The sequence below is a fragment of the Lichenostomus cassidix genome, chromosome 5 (genome assembly GCF_008360975.1).
Source record: "Lichenostomus cassidix isolate B80296 chromosome 5, HeHo_3.0, whole genome shotgun sequence".
Taxonomy (NCBI): domain Eukaryota; kingdom Metazoa; phylum Chordata; class Aves; order Passeriformes; family Meliphagidae; genus Lichenostomus; species Lichenostomus cassidix.
In genome coordinates, this window is record NC_139486.1 from 16,671,869 (window position 1) to 16,689,026 (window position 17,158).

Consider the following 17,158-nt stretch of genomic DNA (forward strand, 5'->3'; position numbering starts at 1 on the left):
TTGCACAGTAAACCCACAGCCAGGGATGAATGGGAGTCATGTTTTGTTTGTTCCTATTTGTTGTTGTTCATAGGTGATACATCATGTTGCAGGTTTTTATCCCTTCTTAACTAGTCTTTAGCATAGACTTTAGGATGGAAATTAAAATTAGCAATACTGTGGAACATTAAATAGCCAAAAATAGGAAAATTAGATGCGAGCCAAACTAACCAGACTCTGTGCCAAGTGCTAAAGGTAATCACACGCTTCCATAAAAAACATGCCGGTGTATTTTTAAAGTTATTGGCAGTTCCTATTAGAGGAAAAAACCCAACAACCCAGCCTCTACTTCCCTGCTTTGCCAGTCTTTGCCAGTGAGAAAGATGGCAGAACTCAATCAGTGCACTCCCAACCAGCACAGGCACAACTGAGTGAGCACCCTCTATCCCCACCGATGGCTCCATCCATCAAAGCTATTTAAGGCTGGCTTGGATTAGCACAGTGGGAAAAAGAGGCGTTAGCTGCTTGCAACATCATTGTGATTGCCCAAAGATGAATAACAATCACAGTATTCAAAGGATTATCCATGGCAAATTATGCAAGGTTATTGAGTTCCTCCTTATTTTGTTAATGTGGAATAGTTATTTTTGTGTTTGTGTCAGGCATGGAGATAGTTATTACATTAATGCAGGTGAGATCATCTGGCACCATTTTGAAAGACAAGTGTCCTCCTGTCACTGGTCATCAGAAATTGCAAATTCCCATAATTTGTCAAATTTGACCTTGGCAGTGATTTAATCATCTCCTGAGAAAGCAGCTTTTAAAATACATGCTCCCTATCAAAGGATAGAACAAGAGCTAGTTGATACTGACTGGAATCTTGAAAATGATGACAAGTATCAACGGTGTCACACCTTTTATTGTTTTAAGCTCCTTTTTTCCCTTTACTTCCCATTTTAATTAAGGTACTTATTCTAAAGAATACTTTCTTGTAAAACAGGTCACTGTTCCCACTGCTCTTGGGTAAATAGCTGGAAAAACTGGACTGTGTGGAGAGCATAAACAGTGTAAGGAGAGTCACCCATACAGAACATCTAAGCAAGGTTGAATGAAGAAATGCAGTGTGTTCACTGGTATAAACAAAAAAATAACTAACTTTTAGTTTTAGGTTAAAAAAAATTATTAAACATATTGCTGACATTTAAATTAACCCCACATCAAAGTTAACATCTTGTGAGCCTGAGCATGAAGCAATGCCATTAATCTCAGTACAGTCACTTGTGCATCATTATCAGGAAACCTGCTGTGTTCTCTACCCCTCAGCACCAGAAGCACACACCTCCCTGGTGTCTGTGTGTGGGGGCATCTAGTGATAACAGACTGGTGGTGGTGAGGCTTAGCACAATTGTAAAGTAATAGGAAAAAAAAATCAATGTATTTACCAGTTCTGCTGATAGAGTGGAACAACAACCCTGTAATTAAGAAAGCTACAGTCACTGAGTACCCTAATAATGATTACTAACAAGTGTCTGGTCAGAATAGAATTATTATTAATACATCATCAAATTACTTGGAACACTCATGCAGAGGTTTGGTTACTCTCATCAACAGTGTCAGTACTTTTTAATTAGACATCTCCTTTGGAAGTGATAAACTGGTACATTTAACCAAAACTCACTGCTTATCTTTGGTGAAGCTATGGAACGGCTGCAATTTACTCCTGAGCAAACTTCATACATAATGAAATACCCCGACAGAGAAGCACATAGATCAGCCTTCCATTACCTTTGATACTGAACAAAAATTCTTCTGGACATAACAACTGTGACACTAACAAACTAATTTGAACAAAAAGAACACAAAACTTCATGAACATGTGACACAGTGCATCTAAAGCAGGCTAAGCTTTTCAACATCCCTATTGCTTTTCTGGGAGTTTCAAAGAGATTGCACCTTTGTGAGATTCTCCTTCTGAATTTGAAGTAGGGAATCATAGAAGTATTTAAGATCATTTTGTCCAAACATTAACACTACCAAGTCTACCACTAACCCATATCCCTAAGTGCTACATCCACACATCTCTTAATACCCCCAGGGAATGGTGACTCCCTGGGCAATCTGCTCCTGAAAACGTTTCAATGCCTGAAAACCCTCAGTGAAGAATTTTTTCCCTAATATAACCAATCTAAACCTTTCCTGGTGAAAGTTAAAGCTCCTCTTGTCCTCTCACTTGTTACCTGTGAGAAGAGGCTGATGCCGACCTGGCTACCACCTCCTTGCAGGTAGCTGTCGAGAGCAGTAAGATCTCCCCTGAGACTCCTTTTCTCCAGGCTGAACATTCCTAGCTACTTCAGTTGCTCCTCAGAAGACATGTGCTATAGAATCTTCCCCAGCTCCGTTGCCCTTCTCTGGACACACTTCAACACCTCAATGTCTTTTTTGCAGTGAAGGGCCCAAAACTGGACACAGCACTCGAGGTGTGGCCTCACCAGTGCCAAGTAAAGAGGGACAGTCACTGCCCTGGTCCTGCTGGCCACACTATCTATTTCTGATATAAGCAGTATGTTCCCTTACTGGGATGCTGTTGATTTTATAAAACACCCGGTAATACACTTGCAAGATACAAGCTCCAGCCCAATCTGAAATGTACACATTTAGAAGAAGACAGAAGAAAGGATATATTAACAAGATTGCCTTTATTTTTATTTAAATGTTATATATAGTAACTTTTATTCCAGCTACTGGGGTCAACTGACAGTCTCACAAAACAGTAATTTCAAAATTAATTACAGCTGAAAATGCAGAGAGACTCTCTGACAACAGTTCTCATCTTGAAAACCATATTAGGAACCACAGTAAAGAAAAAGCATATAAAAAGGTATTAAAAAACGCAGGTTCACTTGTAATAATATGGTTCTAGATTCTCCAAGAATCTCTCCCTTATTAATATTTTAATGTTTCTTTCAACTACAAATTAGCCATTACAGCAGACATTATACCTTACAGAATAGAAAAAAGCAGTTTTGCAAGTAGGATGGCAGGCTCAGTGTCAGCAACTGTAATGTCACAGAGGACTGGAAACATTTATGATGGAACCCACATATTTCCATGTGTATCAGGGGCATCAGTGTAAGGAATATTCCAAATCCACGGTTGATCTGTAAACCAAAACAAAAACATACTCGTGACAAATTCATTTATCAAACAAAAAGTTTTGCTCCTCTTCCTCTTTTCCCTTTAGAGAAAGAGAAAGTTCAAAATTCCCAGTGATTTTCAGATAACATCACGTGCAATTTCAGTTTCGTGGAAATTTTTGTTTAGGTTTTTTTTTAAGCTGTAAGATACAGAGTTTTCAAAAGGCTTTGCTTTCCCCCCAAGTACTATTTTAAACATACCCAAACATGCTCCTCTCCAGCTGTACAAGAACTGTGTTTCAGACAATATACAAGAACAAAATTGCAGCCAAATTTGGTGTGGCCCTGTAGCAGCGAGATTTGTGCTGCATCTCTCTTAATCCAATGAAATTCTAAGTAAGCACTGTAACATATTATTTTTCACAGGGACACTAAGAATTCAGTATCTAAGAATGGTGCTGCCTGACCTTGGAAAAATTCACATTTACCCCTCACTTCAAACACCACATCTTCAGATGAGCAACAGGTTTGCACCACACAGTTCCCTCCCTCCCACTTAGAATACAGAAGCTCTTCCCACTCTTGGGAAAGAGAAAAGGCAACACACCAGGAGTTAACTGGCTAGCTCTGCAACCTGCTCTATGCTCTTCCTCCTACCATACATGTGGCAGAAATGCAGCTGTTCTATGAATCCAAGTTACTATTCTGCATCTCTCAGGCCACTCCTACTGAAATAGAGAAAAATCCTTCAACCCTTTTCTCAGTGAGTTTCTCAATTAAGAAATTTATATAAATCTAGCCTGCTTCTTCTCTCCATCTAAAAATGAGCCCTGAAGGAATACAGCAACATTAATCTGTACAATGCATAAATTAAACTGAATTGTACCAAGGATGACAAGAATAGGTATTGATTATGATTACTGTTGTCCAATTTTAAGTTTACAGGATCCAATGACAACTCAGACAATACAGGAAGTGAGAATTACTGTAGCAAAGAGAATAAGCAAGTGACAAAAATAGCAATGAAGGGTTACATAAATTACCCAACAGCACACTGTGACAAGTACCACAGCAATTAAACATGCAGAGAGACCATTGCTACGAAGTACTCATTATTACTTGCTATTAGTGTCCTTAACTCTCGTACTGTAGTTCCATATGTTGCAGTGAAACATATCCCAGCTATGCAAATGTTTTTAAAAGTGTCTGTTTACATCAGAAACGGGGCAATAGGGTAGCTGGTTGGTTTTTTGTTATAATGGACAGGTGATTTGAAAGCATATAAAAAATAAAAGGCATCAGAAACTGGAAGAAACTACAACACTTAACTCACAGTGCACTGCCAAAAAAAGCTCTCCAGGTTTCTGGCTCAACTGCAGGATATCTAGACTTTGAGTGATCTCTTAAAAAGAAAAAGTAGCACCATTATTTCCCTAAGCTTCTTCTATCAGTCTTCTGCTGGAGAGCCATGTGTACCTTTTGTATTTTAGGTGAATACCTTGCCACACAGTAAACATTAACTGTTAAAAAAAATAGGTACAGAATAAAGCAAACGTTGGGAAAAGCACTGAGGATTTCAAACATACATACCGATTTGAACTCTGACCTCTATCTATGACATCAGAATAAATGCAATCCCACTCAAGCAATGGAATCAGTCACTCAGAGTATATTATGCAGCTTGGACCTATCCATCTTCCCTATTTCCATACCATCTGGCAGTTACTCTGCTTAATTCAGCAAAACATGCAGGCAAAGGAAGACTTAAGATGTACAGAAATAACTTCAGTCACCCCCTTAAAGCATGCTGAGAGGCCACAATACCTAATTTAGTTCTAATTGTGGCAATCTAAACAGAATTTTCTCAAGATAGCTATTAATGTACTTGGAACTCTGTTCTGTTAATGGGATACTGCTGATTTTATAAAACACTTGATAGGATTTTAATAAGTCATGTGTAGAACTATTGCTGATATAAATTATAATTCAGTTACTTTTTAAGAAGTCAGATCCAATTTAAAATTATTCATCACTTTTAATAGGAGCTGTATCAACAAGAGAAAGACAATGACTGTGTACAAATACTGCATGACTGTAGCTGCTCACTGTTGCACACAAAAATAACTGCCAAACTTCTCAAAGTTAATTCCTTCGATCTTCTTGGGGGGAGGAAATAAAACCCCCGTTTAATATTTTTTAAAGTGTCCTTAACATACCTACCTTCCACACATTTCAAGTTCAGTGCTTCATTTCTGATATCCCAACTTTCTCTCAACAGTACCTCACTGGAGTTAGTGTTTTCTACTAGGCTGGATTGAGTTTTAGAATGAAACCACTGACTAATGAGGCAAACTAGGACAAGACTTCTGTATCTTTTTCCTCCCTGTTACATGGGTGTGAGAAAAGTGGGACAGGGACCAAATTATTTCATTGTCGTTGAACTTAAAGGACTTTAAAAGGCTGTGGATCAACCTCATTAATTATTATGGCTGAAATTATTTACATCACTTACTGATAAGTTTATCATTGTATGTCATGAGATATATTTTATTACTTTTCAAGATGCTTATATTTCACTGTAACAGTTTTCATGCTTAAGTCCTGTCCAATATGATAAACACCAATTCATATGACAGAAAGCCTTTGTGACAGAATGAAAAAGCATCTCTGCAATTAAATTATTTCCACTAACTAGGAAACTGCTTTTCTTTCATTTTGTTACTTTATATAATAATGGAATTCTCTATCTGATCCATGATTAGAAAGTTGTACAAGTACAGGAAAAAATAATGTATTTTTTTTTAATTTTGGAATCTTCTAAGCAGAACTTTACATGGCAAATGCATGGCCCTGTTACTGACCATCCCTTCACTACTCCCCCCACTACTTCTTCCTGCTCCAAACAGGATTCTTCTGATTATATGACAGTGACATGTACTTTGTTTTCCCATGGTTAGAGAATCTGAGTTCACAGAAAATCCCCCAGAGCCTTTTCTCCTTCAATTATAAGGATCAGTCAATATGGTTTCTTTGGGGAAAGGATAATTACTTGCAATTTTGCTTCTCAAGACTTTATTAAAATAAATCTATTTATATCACTCTCCAGATAGTTTGGGAGTTGACAACTGTATTGTTAAGGACAGATTATTTTGAGTCCATCCCTCAACATGGGAATTCTTTAAACATCTTTTTCACCAGGAGGCTGACAAATTGCAACAGTTTATTCAGGAAAGAGATGTGAAAAGGCACAGGCAGCTGACTTCACTTCCACTGCCAAAGCCTAAACAACCTGAATTCTGACACCTGTGGGTATCACAGGAGAAAGCTAAGACCCAAAACCTGAACAACAGTCAAACCAGTTCTCTAGAGACATAAGTTTTCCAGGCAAAAATTGAAAAAAATTCTTTGGAAAAAAATCTTTACATTTAGTTGAAATACACATAAAACTCACTGACACAACAGATTAAATGTTGGAATTAAACCAAGGGCAATATTAACTATATGAATATACTTTTGCACAAGGAAGATAGTATATGAAATATTTGAGAATAAACATGGATTCTGTTAATCTTTGTTTTCAAATTTCCAAAAATCTAAGTGTGATATCTTAGTAAAACCTAGTTTGAGCATTAGTTAACAAGCAGTCTGTGCATATATATTCCAGAGCACAACAGCTACTTCATTTAGCTGTAGTACATTCTTACCCAGCAGTTTGCTCAAAACCTTGGCACAATCCCTGCCACAGCTCCCTGACATGACAGTAACAGTACTCAAACATGCAGCATGTTTTACAATGAATCAAACAGCATAACAGTTTGTATTATCATTTCTACACTGGACCAGTGTTTTTCTCTGGGAAAAAAGAAATACCACTTAAGAGGTCTTTTAGGTAAGTAGTAAGCTCTTGAGAGCAGGACAATCATCTTTCCAAGTTACAGAAGTTACAGAACATGCATCACATTGAAGAGGTGAATGCCTGGCTGTGTAGCTGTTGCTATATTTAAGGTTTGGACTTGTATAATCACGGGTCTACTGGTGGGAAGCTAGGCTTGTTGTAAGCTGAAGGGATTCACCTGAGCAAGTGAGGCATGAGCATCTTTGCCGACAAGCTGGCCAGAACTTTAGGTAGGGCTTTAGTCTAGACTTAGTAGTGGAAGAGGATGGAGCAAGAGGTAAGAGCCAAGGGCTCCTGCTGCATTAGAAACCAACAGGAAAACACCTGTGAAATGCTGCAAAGCGATTAGAGCTTGTTCCTCTAAAAGAGTGACATGGTCAACAGCCCAGCTGACGTGGCTCTACACCAATGCATGCAGCCAGGGTAATAAACAGGAGCTAGGAGCCACTGTACAGCTAGAAAGCTGTGATCCAATCAGCGTCACTGAAACTTGGTGGGCTGAATCACCACTGGAGCACTGCAATCAGTGGCTATAAACTTCAGAAGGAAGGAAGATGGGGATTTCTGCTAGATAAAAACAAGTGGAGTGACTGCACAGAGCTGTGTTTGAAAAGCAGTAATGAGTGAAAGTGCACAGGTAAAAAAACAGAGGTCAAGCCAATAGAGGAAACCTCATGGCTGTTGTTTACTACAGGTCACTTAATGAAGAACATGCTGGTGAAGCAATCTGATCAGCTCAGAGTTTGACCCTGCAGGGGAGCTACAATCACCCTGTGCCTTCACTTTTATTTAATACGTAACACTCTTATTATAAAGTCTATTGACTTCTTAGCTTTTAAATGTTCTCTCTCCACATCATTTGTTAGTTCAAAGATTTACTGAAACATTTGAGTTTCTAGAAACTGTGTTACACCTATTTCAAGCTCTGCTCTAGATGCTGTCTTTCCTAGATCAAGGCTTCTCAAAAACAAAGTTAGTTACAATCTTTTACCATTAGTTTTAAGAACAAAAATTAAAATATTTACTCTTCGCAAATACTGCAGGTTGCACATCATTATCCTCAATATATTTTTATATTTTTCAGCCATCACCCCACATCCGCACTTACTTATCACTTTCCTAATTTGCATGTTCTAGATAGTCTTAGAAACTGACAGTTGAGATTTTGTACACCCCTTCAAGTGTTATGAAATATAACCTATGAAATATAGATCAAAAGCAACTCTTATTTCTTCTGATTTACAGCAATTCTTTCACACATGCTCTATAGTATTTCTTTCACACTCCACTTCCAGAGGACTGTTTTTAGCTCACACCTGCTCTCTTCTAAACATTCCCTTTTCAACACTCCTTCCCCTATTAGTTCTGCAAAAAACCATTTCAATTCCATAAAGAATATCTATTTTCCTAATGCATGTTAAGAATCCCAGAAGAGGAATAAAAACTAGCATTGAAGTTACTGATCTAAAGTTTAAGCAAAAAAGAAAAAAATTAGAGCAAAGAACCTTATAGTTACTTTCTTTGAAGTCACAAGCAGAATGTGGAACTGAAATCATATCACATATAAACACACCACAAAAAGGTTAAAATAAATTTAGCAGTATTCAACTGACTCAGTTACTCAGATTAGCTTGTTTCATGCAGAATAAGCCCACTTTTCTTCTGAAGTCACCCTTACCTTTGCTTCCATAATGTTCTGGTGGCAGGTCATAAGGTACAGGAAAATATGTTGCTGAATCTTTCCCTTCTGGAAGCTTTTTCCCACCTACATGAAAGTAACCTTTGTCCAGTCCCTATGAAAGAAGGGAAACATACAGAAGACTTCTTAGTTTTTTGGGGGAAAGACACAATCTACAATAGATGCTTTCTCAGTGAGTTACTTCAATGCACAAAATGTTTTGCCTCCTTTACTGAGATTAGATACTTCTAGAAGCACCTTCATGTCTTAAAAACTCAGCTTCTCTTACTTCTATTTCATCTCTTCTCTTTCTATTACATCCATTGGCTTGGCCTCACATGTGGGTCCATATTGGATATATTCTGCCTTCTCAGGGCCTTGCACATATACCCATTTACTTGTTCACTAGGTGAACACTTTTGGTGTTTAATATTTAACTGAAGTGAAAAGTTTTTAAAAATTTCTCCTTGCTGCTTAGTTTCATCCTGACCACATTAATTGGATGCTCAGTATCTCTCATGAACTGAACTAGAAATCACTTTGTTTTACAGAAGCAAGTTTTCAAATCTGTACCTTTCAGACATCTTGGGTAACATCATCCCAAGATGTTGAACACAAAAAAAAAAAAGAACAAAGACTTGAAACTGCTTGCACAAAAGTTTCGAAGACTACACTTATATTAGAATGATAGCATTACTGTCAAACAAGGTTAAGGACAATAAAAAGAAAAAAGCTATAATGAAATACAGTACAAAGGCAGAGAGATTTAAAGTGATTCAAGTAACTTGGGCAGATGGTATTGCTCAGCCACTTCTCCAGAGAAATGGGATCCCAACTGTAGTGAGTTACACAAAAGCAAAATCTCTTAGTTCTGAGATTTTCAAATACCTTACTGTCAATCAAGTAATTTGATTAGAACAGACTAGAAGTTTAAAGCCTATCAAATTTTTAAATTTATTTATAAGGTATTATTGACAACTATTTTTCTTTCTAAAATCATATAATACTTTGGGTTGGAAGGAACCTTCAAGTGCCATCCAGTTCAATCCCTGTGCACTGAGCAGGGACATCTTCCACTAGTAGCAGGTTGCTCAGAGCCCTATCCAACCCGACCCTGAATGTTTCCAGGGGTGGGGCATTTACCATCTCTCAGGGCAACCTGTGCCAATGTTTCACCACCCTCACAGTAAAGAATATCTTCCTTAGGTTTAGTTTAAATCTACCCTCTTCTAGTTTAGAACCACTGCCCCTTGTCCTGCCCCTACAGGTCCCATTAGAAAGTCTGCCCCCAACTCTCATATAAGCCCCCTTTAGGTACTGAAAGGCTGCAATAAAATTTCCTTGGAGCCTCCTCCTCTCCAGGCTGAACAGCCCCAACTTTCTCTGTCGTTCCTCACAGGAGAGGTGCTCCAGGTCTCCAGACCATTTCTGTAGCTCTTCTCTGGACTCACTCCAACAGGTCTTCCCTATGCTGAGGACCCCATAGCTGGATGCAGCACTCCAGGTGGGGTCTCACCAGAGCAGAGGGGTAGAATTCCCTCCTTGCCCTGCTGCCCATGCTACTTTGGATGTAGCCCAGGTTACAATTAGTTCTCTGGGCTGTGAGTGCACATTGCCAGCTTATGTCTGAATATTAATCTATACTTTATTCACGCTCTACAGCCCATCAGTCTAAGTTTTACTGCATTTCTGTGTTGTGATAGTATAAGCAAGCATCCCAATTACCACTACAAAATCCCATTGTATTCAAACACATATGCTGGCTGAATTGAGAGTCCCATCTATATACAGTACTGCAAGTCTTTCTTCACTGAAGTTTTACACCATCAAATGTTATAATTTTATGTTGGAGATAGAAACATCAGCATGACCACACAAAGCATGTGAATCAGTGCAGCCCCATACCTTTTTCTTTAATATTCAAGAAGAATAGTAACCTAGAAAAAGGAGAGCTGCCAAAGACAATGTCAGTGTGTTACAGCAGTTCTAACCAGTCAGTTCAAGAATCTCTTTTAGAATACAAATGCTTCTTTTGTCTCATGACCCAAAGTAAGAGCAAACTACTGGTTATGACATAAGAAACACTATGCATTATTTCAAGGACTAGGCAAAAGCCACTGCCTTTTAAATGAAAGAACAGAAGAAACAAGGTCGACGCTAAAGGACTGTGTGAATGAAAATTCATTTTGAACTTCCCTTTCTTGTACCATTTAAGTCAGGTATTTTGATAAATCTTCATTAAAACTGGGCTACAGCATTTTGTGGAGCTTAGCCTTGAGGTAACAAGTGATATGTTCTAAACAAACCAGTGTAAATATGCAAGATTATTTTTAAAAGCTCATGAACATCTAAGGGTTTGAAACTGACTGAAGAAAATTTGTAATTACTGAGACAAAATGCAACAATCAAGTTGTATAGCCTTATTTCCAATGATTTTGAATCACTCAGGGATTGGTAGAAACTTCATGTAAAAACGCAAATAACCATACTTCTGTTTGTATTAGAAAGAATGTGAAATATGCCAGGGATTCTACAGCTCACAAACAACAGGAACTGCATAAGTGCTGGTGGAGAATTATTTTTGTAACTCACAGTAGTCCGCTTGCAGTTGGTGGAGGGCTGGGAGGTATGTATTGCTACTCACAAGATGACATTTAAATTGTCAGCATGTAAGTGGCACATACGAGGTTTGATTGCCCCAACATTCTGTGAGCTTCTCTTGTCTTCTACATGCACACATGGGACAAATGTGGAATGGCAGAGAAGGTGTCTCTGCTGTATCATGAGACGGTTCTTAGTCTACAACAAACTTTGCATGCCTGATCAACAGCACCAAAATAACAAAGCTACTGCCTGGCACCATCTGAGTTGGACATTTGTGAAACCCTTGTTATCACAAAGCACAGTATAGAACACAACCTGCTTCAGCCTCTACATACAAAACAAGGAGATTTTTAATCTCTTTTTTCCCCCCCTATTATCCATCTTTTTCTTCAACCTAGCATTTCTTCTAAACCCCATGCCCTGTTATAACTTCAGCATCTTTCTTTTCAAGGATTTTGCTTCCTTCTCTTGTTCTACAGCTTTGCTTTCCTCTGCCTTGTTCTTCCTCAGTACTCAGCAATTGTATTTTCCTCTCCGCTGAGAGCCTTATTTCTGCTCTGATGCTATCCTCCAATGCTGCCTGACTCCACCAGTTCATCCCAATGCTGTTTTATTTATCTGTCAGAATTTAACTGATGGAGATCTTCCATTCAGGAAATATTCATCTAAGAAAATACATTTAGTTTTCCTCAAAGCACCCTGGAGTACAGTCTAATTCTTTAGCAAGGCTCTCTGAGGAGATTCACATGCTTTTAAAAATAACTCATGTGTCTATCTTCACACAGAAATTGAAGTAAGTCACACATGTTTTCTGTTTTGAGCATTTCCTGAATGCTGACAGCTCTCATTGCTGTTTCCAAAAAACAAACCGGCAGGATCTTGCCTAAAATAATTTTGTCTGACTTGTAAATTTTCCTCAGTCATATTCTATTCTTTCAGAATTTTTCCCTCTGCAGCTTTATTTTGCTCTTTGACTGCTGCTTACAGCAATACATTGTGAAATGTTAATAGATACATGTCTCAACTGGGAAAGAATTTTTTTTGTACTTATAAAACTTTAGGCTTCTATTATTGTGTTAAGGCATCTATTAGTGCCTTAGCATCATACATTGTAAAAGTAGTCATTGGGAAGAAGAATGGGAAAATGAAGTATAACAGCTTTTAAAATTCTGCCTTCCAGTTGTTTAGGGTTTTTTTTGCTCCAAACACAAGACAGATTGAAGGCTATAAAAAAGAAATCACCTAAGATAAAGGTAAGAATTGCTAGCTCTACTGAAGTGGGAATTAAGACTGGTATCATCATAGCATTTTGATCTTACTGAAGTAATGTCTAACAGGAGACAACTGATTTTTCCACTGGATGATTATGGGACTATTGCTTCCAATGCCAGTAAACAGAAGAACAGTCCTCTCTTTCTCAAAACTATTTAAAAACTTGGTAGTTTGGGCAGCAAAGAATTAAGGATGCACAGAAACTTTACAGTGGCCATGCTCATCTGGCCAGCAGAATACACAGCAAAATCCCTCCTCAACACTGGGCACATTTATCACATTTATTCAAAAAAGAGCTTTATTCAACTGTACCAGAATGTTTTGTTTCGTTTGATTTTTTTTAGTAAGAAGCTCACCATGACAAATTCAGGTATCTAAAGTCAAAGTTTCTTGGTTTGGAAAGTATGTGTCTGTGTGTCTATAACACTGGAATTTGAAAAACTTGTGGCAGTTCTGTGAACACTTAAAGCAAGGCTTAACATCCTTAAGTCTACATATAAAATCTTGGTTTACTTACATTCTATTAGCTTTCCCACTCCCACTCTATTTGACATGGTATCCCATCAGACTTCATCTAAAACTAGAGATACCAAAGAAGAAAGTGGTACTACATTACCTTGGAAGTTAATGTTACAGTCAAAGATCTTAACTGACTCAACTTTGGTTCTGCTCTAAGTTGAGCTATGACTGAAGGTGCCTGGTTCAGTTATTGAAACTCAACAAAAATTTAAGCAATTCAGTTCTGAAAAATCACACATATATTGCCTGGCTGCTCTCTCATCCAGATTCAGCTCATACACCCAGCTCCACAGGCAACTACAAAAGAGTACTTCACTCATTACCAGTGAGTATTCACCATAAATACAGCACTTTGGAATCTGAAATAGTTAGTTGTCTGGGTTTGATTATCTGGATATAGCTAATACTTGGACTTGATAGCACTAGGTAGGCAATTATGGCTAAGTTCTCAGTTTAATAGCAACTGTTGTATTTCTCTGAGCTTGTATTTCCAAAAGCTGACTGGGCTAGTACCATATTCAACAAACTTTTAAAAATATTTAAGTATTCCACAAACTTGTACTGTTTTACATGTCAAGCTCAATTTATCTCAGAATCTTATCACACACAGAAGTTGTAAGGAGGACCTATGTACTTAAAAGGCTTTTCATTAGTCACTTCTAGGATTTTTCAAACAAACTAATTACTGAAATATGCTTCCCAGCACTCCATGCTTTCTGGTAATTGCATTCTCACTCTACACATTTTACCTGTTAAAGATGTACTTTATTTCAGCCTCTGGAAAGGAATCCCCAGCAGATGAAAGAGCAAGTTGAAAAAGAGAGTGTACATGTAGGAGGTGAGAAACAGAGATGAAGATGGAAAGAGAAATGTAGTTCAAACACAGGACATAATCTTTCTCATAAACATTATTTTTCACTCAATAGAAGCTTGTGATCTAATGCCAGCATCAGCTGATTTTTCCCTAAACACTAAAACTGTAAATGGTAACAGCTGCTGCTATATTGAGAACAACCATTCAACATATTTCTGAGAGTCTCTATTAGCACACCAGGCCAAGACCCAACCTCAAAGCATAATTTTGGAAGTACTTTTAAAAAAAGACAAAAACTAGCAGTCAACTGATAGCAAGTGAGGAACGATCCACTTCCAAATTTGTATTCAGCAGAAAATAGAAGGCACAGACTGCAGAGCTAGAGGAGTTCTTAAGATAAGTGACATGAAGTGTGTGCTGTACAAGTACACCAGGGTAGCATGGCCAAGCAGTCCAAGGTGCTGGATTAAGGCTCCGATCTCTTCAGGGACATGGGTTCAACTCACATCACTTGAGGGATACTTTAATGGTTGGACCCTATGATCTTAAAGGTCTTTTTCTAGACTACATGATTCTGTGATTCTACGATGCTAAGTCTTAATTTCTACTAGAATATGTGTCATGAACTTTATGTGTCATAAAACTGTGTGAAATAACCTAAAGAAACAGAATTTTCAAAACCTGGCAGCATTAAATCAGCATTCCAATAGCCAGAGCATGGCGAGTCCCTCAAGGCCTAGGATTCCTCAGAGATCCTATCACTAAAAATATATTGCAAAATACCATCAGGCTAAAACAGCCTTAGAGTGAGTTATCTTAAGTTAGGAATGTAAAATTAAATCTCATCTGCAGACATTTGGAACCACCTTTTTGAAATACTGACTCCTAAAGCGCATAAAGGAAAAACTTTGCCGAAAGCGCTGCTGTCTACTAAAACATTGCAAATGTAATTAATAAAAGACATGTAATGAAAGACTGTAATGAAAGACTGTAATGACAGCTTGTACAGATACGCCTGAGGAAGCCTTAAACTAATGTGGACACTGCTAACACAGTAATCAAAACATGATACTCATTGCAGTTCTATATTAACTCCAGTTCTTGCAGTTTGGAATATCTGCACTAAATTCTACTGCTACTAATGTCATCTACCTAGACTTCTGTAAGGCCATTGATACAGTTCCACACAACATCCTTGTCTCTAAACTGATTTCAAGAGTGGACTCTTAGGAAGATAAGGAACTGGCTGGATGGACGCAGCCAGAAAACTGTAGTCAATGGCTCTCTGTCCAGGTGGAGGCAGGTGACAAGTGATTCCCCTCAGTGCTCTGTCCTGGGACCGGTGCTTTTCAACAGCTTCACCAACGACACAGACAGCAGGACTGAGTGCTCCCTCAGCAGTCTGTCAATGACACCAAGCTGAGTGGTGCAGTTGACACAGCTGAAGGATGGAATGCCATCTACAGGAAACTGCACAAGCTCAAGAAATGGGCCCACAAGAACTTCATAAGCTTCAAAAGAACCTGGGTCAGGGCAATCCCAGACATGAGCACAGACTGAGAGAAGTCACTGAGACCAGCCCAGTGGAGGAGGACTTGGGGGTGCTGGTGGATGAGAGGCTGGACATGACATGGCCACGTGCACTCGCAGCCCAGAAAGCCAAACATGTCCTGGGCTGCATCCAAAGCAGTGTGAGCAGCAGGGCCAGGGAGGGGATTCTGCCCCTCTGCTCTGATGAGACCTCACCTGCAGGGCTGCACCCAGCTCTGGAGTCCCCAGTGTGGACCTGTTACAGCAAGTCCACAAAAGGGCCACCAACATCATCAGAGGGCTGGAGAACCTCTCCTACAAAAACAGGCTGAGAAAGTTGGGATTGTTCAGCCTGGAAAAGGGAAGGCTCCTCATTTCAGCCTTCCAGTACTTAAAGGGAGTTTATAAAAAAGCAGATGGAGAGGATCCTGTGTAGAATGCAAGATTCAGGATAGAATGCAAGCCAAATGTTTCTTATGGGAGTTTGGAGGAGGGGGTAGTAGTGGGAGGGTTTTTTGCTGTTTGATGGGTTTTTTAAAGTGAAAAGTTTGCAGGTTTTTAAGATCTAAAACAGGTATGGTCATTCTTGGCAAAAAGACTAACTCAAATATTCCTAATTTGCTACCCATTTGAAATATGTTTCCCAAAATTAACAATGCATAGATAAGCCAGAGTAAGAACAAGAACATTCAAATTACGTTACATGACCATGTAATCTGGTAATCAGCTATGTTTATAAAAAAACCTATCATTTACTAGGTACAGATATACCAGTCCCATAAATTCTTTGCTTGGCAACACCTGTAGATAACAGTACCCAACTTCCAAGAACATTACTTTATCCCTTTAAGGTCAGTTGCTGTTAAAAGTCAAATTTTTATATAATTTTGTTTGCCTAATGTTTCATTATTTTGTTTTTAACAGTTGTTTACATGAGCAGTCTTTGCTTTTTTAGAGCTCAGTGATATAAAAAACCAATGCTTTCTACTGAAGCTGTAGGATTTTTCTTATTTCACTCTCTGTTATACATGTTTTCTCTGAAAGTTTCCTTCCACATAAAGCATGCTGGGGAATAACATCTCTAAGGTTCACAATATCAGAGACCTCACTACTATGCAAACTCATAATAAATGTCAAGAGTGAGATACAGGAGCTCTTTAGCTGCAGTCAGAAACCATCAAGCTAAATACGCAATCTCAGGAGACTACAATTATTCAGTTATGGTAGGCAAACATTTTTACAATGTCATAATATTAGCAAGTATTCATTTGGGACCACATCACTAATCAGCAGAAATGACAGAACATTATGTGATCATCTGTGAGCATTAGGAAATAAATACCCTTCACCAGCAAAATATTTCCAAGTACTTATAGCAAAATACTTTTTCAGAGAAACTTACAATTCCTTCCCTGGAAAGAAGAAATTTCACACAGGAAGAAGTCTGAATGGTTTGTCATCACAGACTAACTACTGTTGAGAACATTTTGGTACTATCAGGTTCACCAGGGACAAAGAGGAATTAGGAATCAGCCACATAAACTTGCATCTCCCCCTATCAGGTGATAGATCTAAAGACAGAACCCAATCTAAACAAAGAGAAGTTTTTTTCTTCAATACAATGTACAATTAAGTCACAGGATTCACTACTGCAGCATTTTGTAGAGGGCTACAAACCAGCAAGTGTAGTTCAATAAAGAACCTGCTGTGTTAAGAGACAGTCACATGACTGC

The 17,158-nt window shown here is 38.4% G+C and overlaps 1 protein-coding gene across 1 annotated transcript in view; it reads right to left on the reverse strand.

Moving 5' to 3' along the window:
- Positions 1-2,656: 2,656 nt before the first annotated feature.
- The window catches only part of TDP1 (tyrosyl-DNA phosphodiesterase 1), a 36,778-nt gene continuing 22,276 nt past the window's right edge, over positions 2,657-17,158 (reverse strand). Inside the window, exons 15-16 of the mRNA XM_085061574.1 lie at positions 8,687-8,801; positions 2,657-3,137 (exon numbers count right to left, since the gene is read on the reverse strand). Of these exons, the coding sequence (XP_084917700.1) occupies positions 3,064-3,137; positions 8,687-8,801 (189 nt within the window). The 3' untranslated portion in view covers positions 2,657-3,063. The remainder of the gene's footprint in view (positions 3,138-8,686; positions 8,802-17,158) is intronic.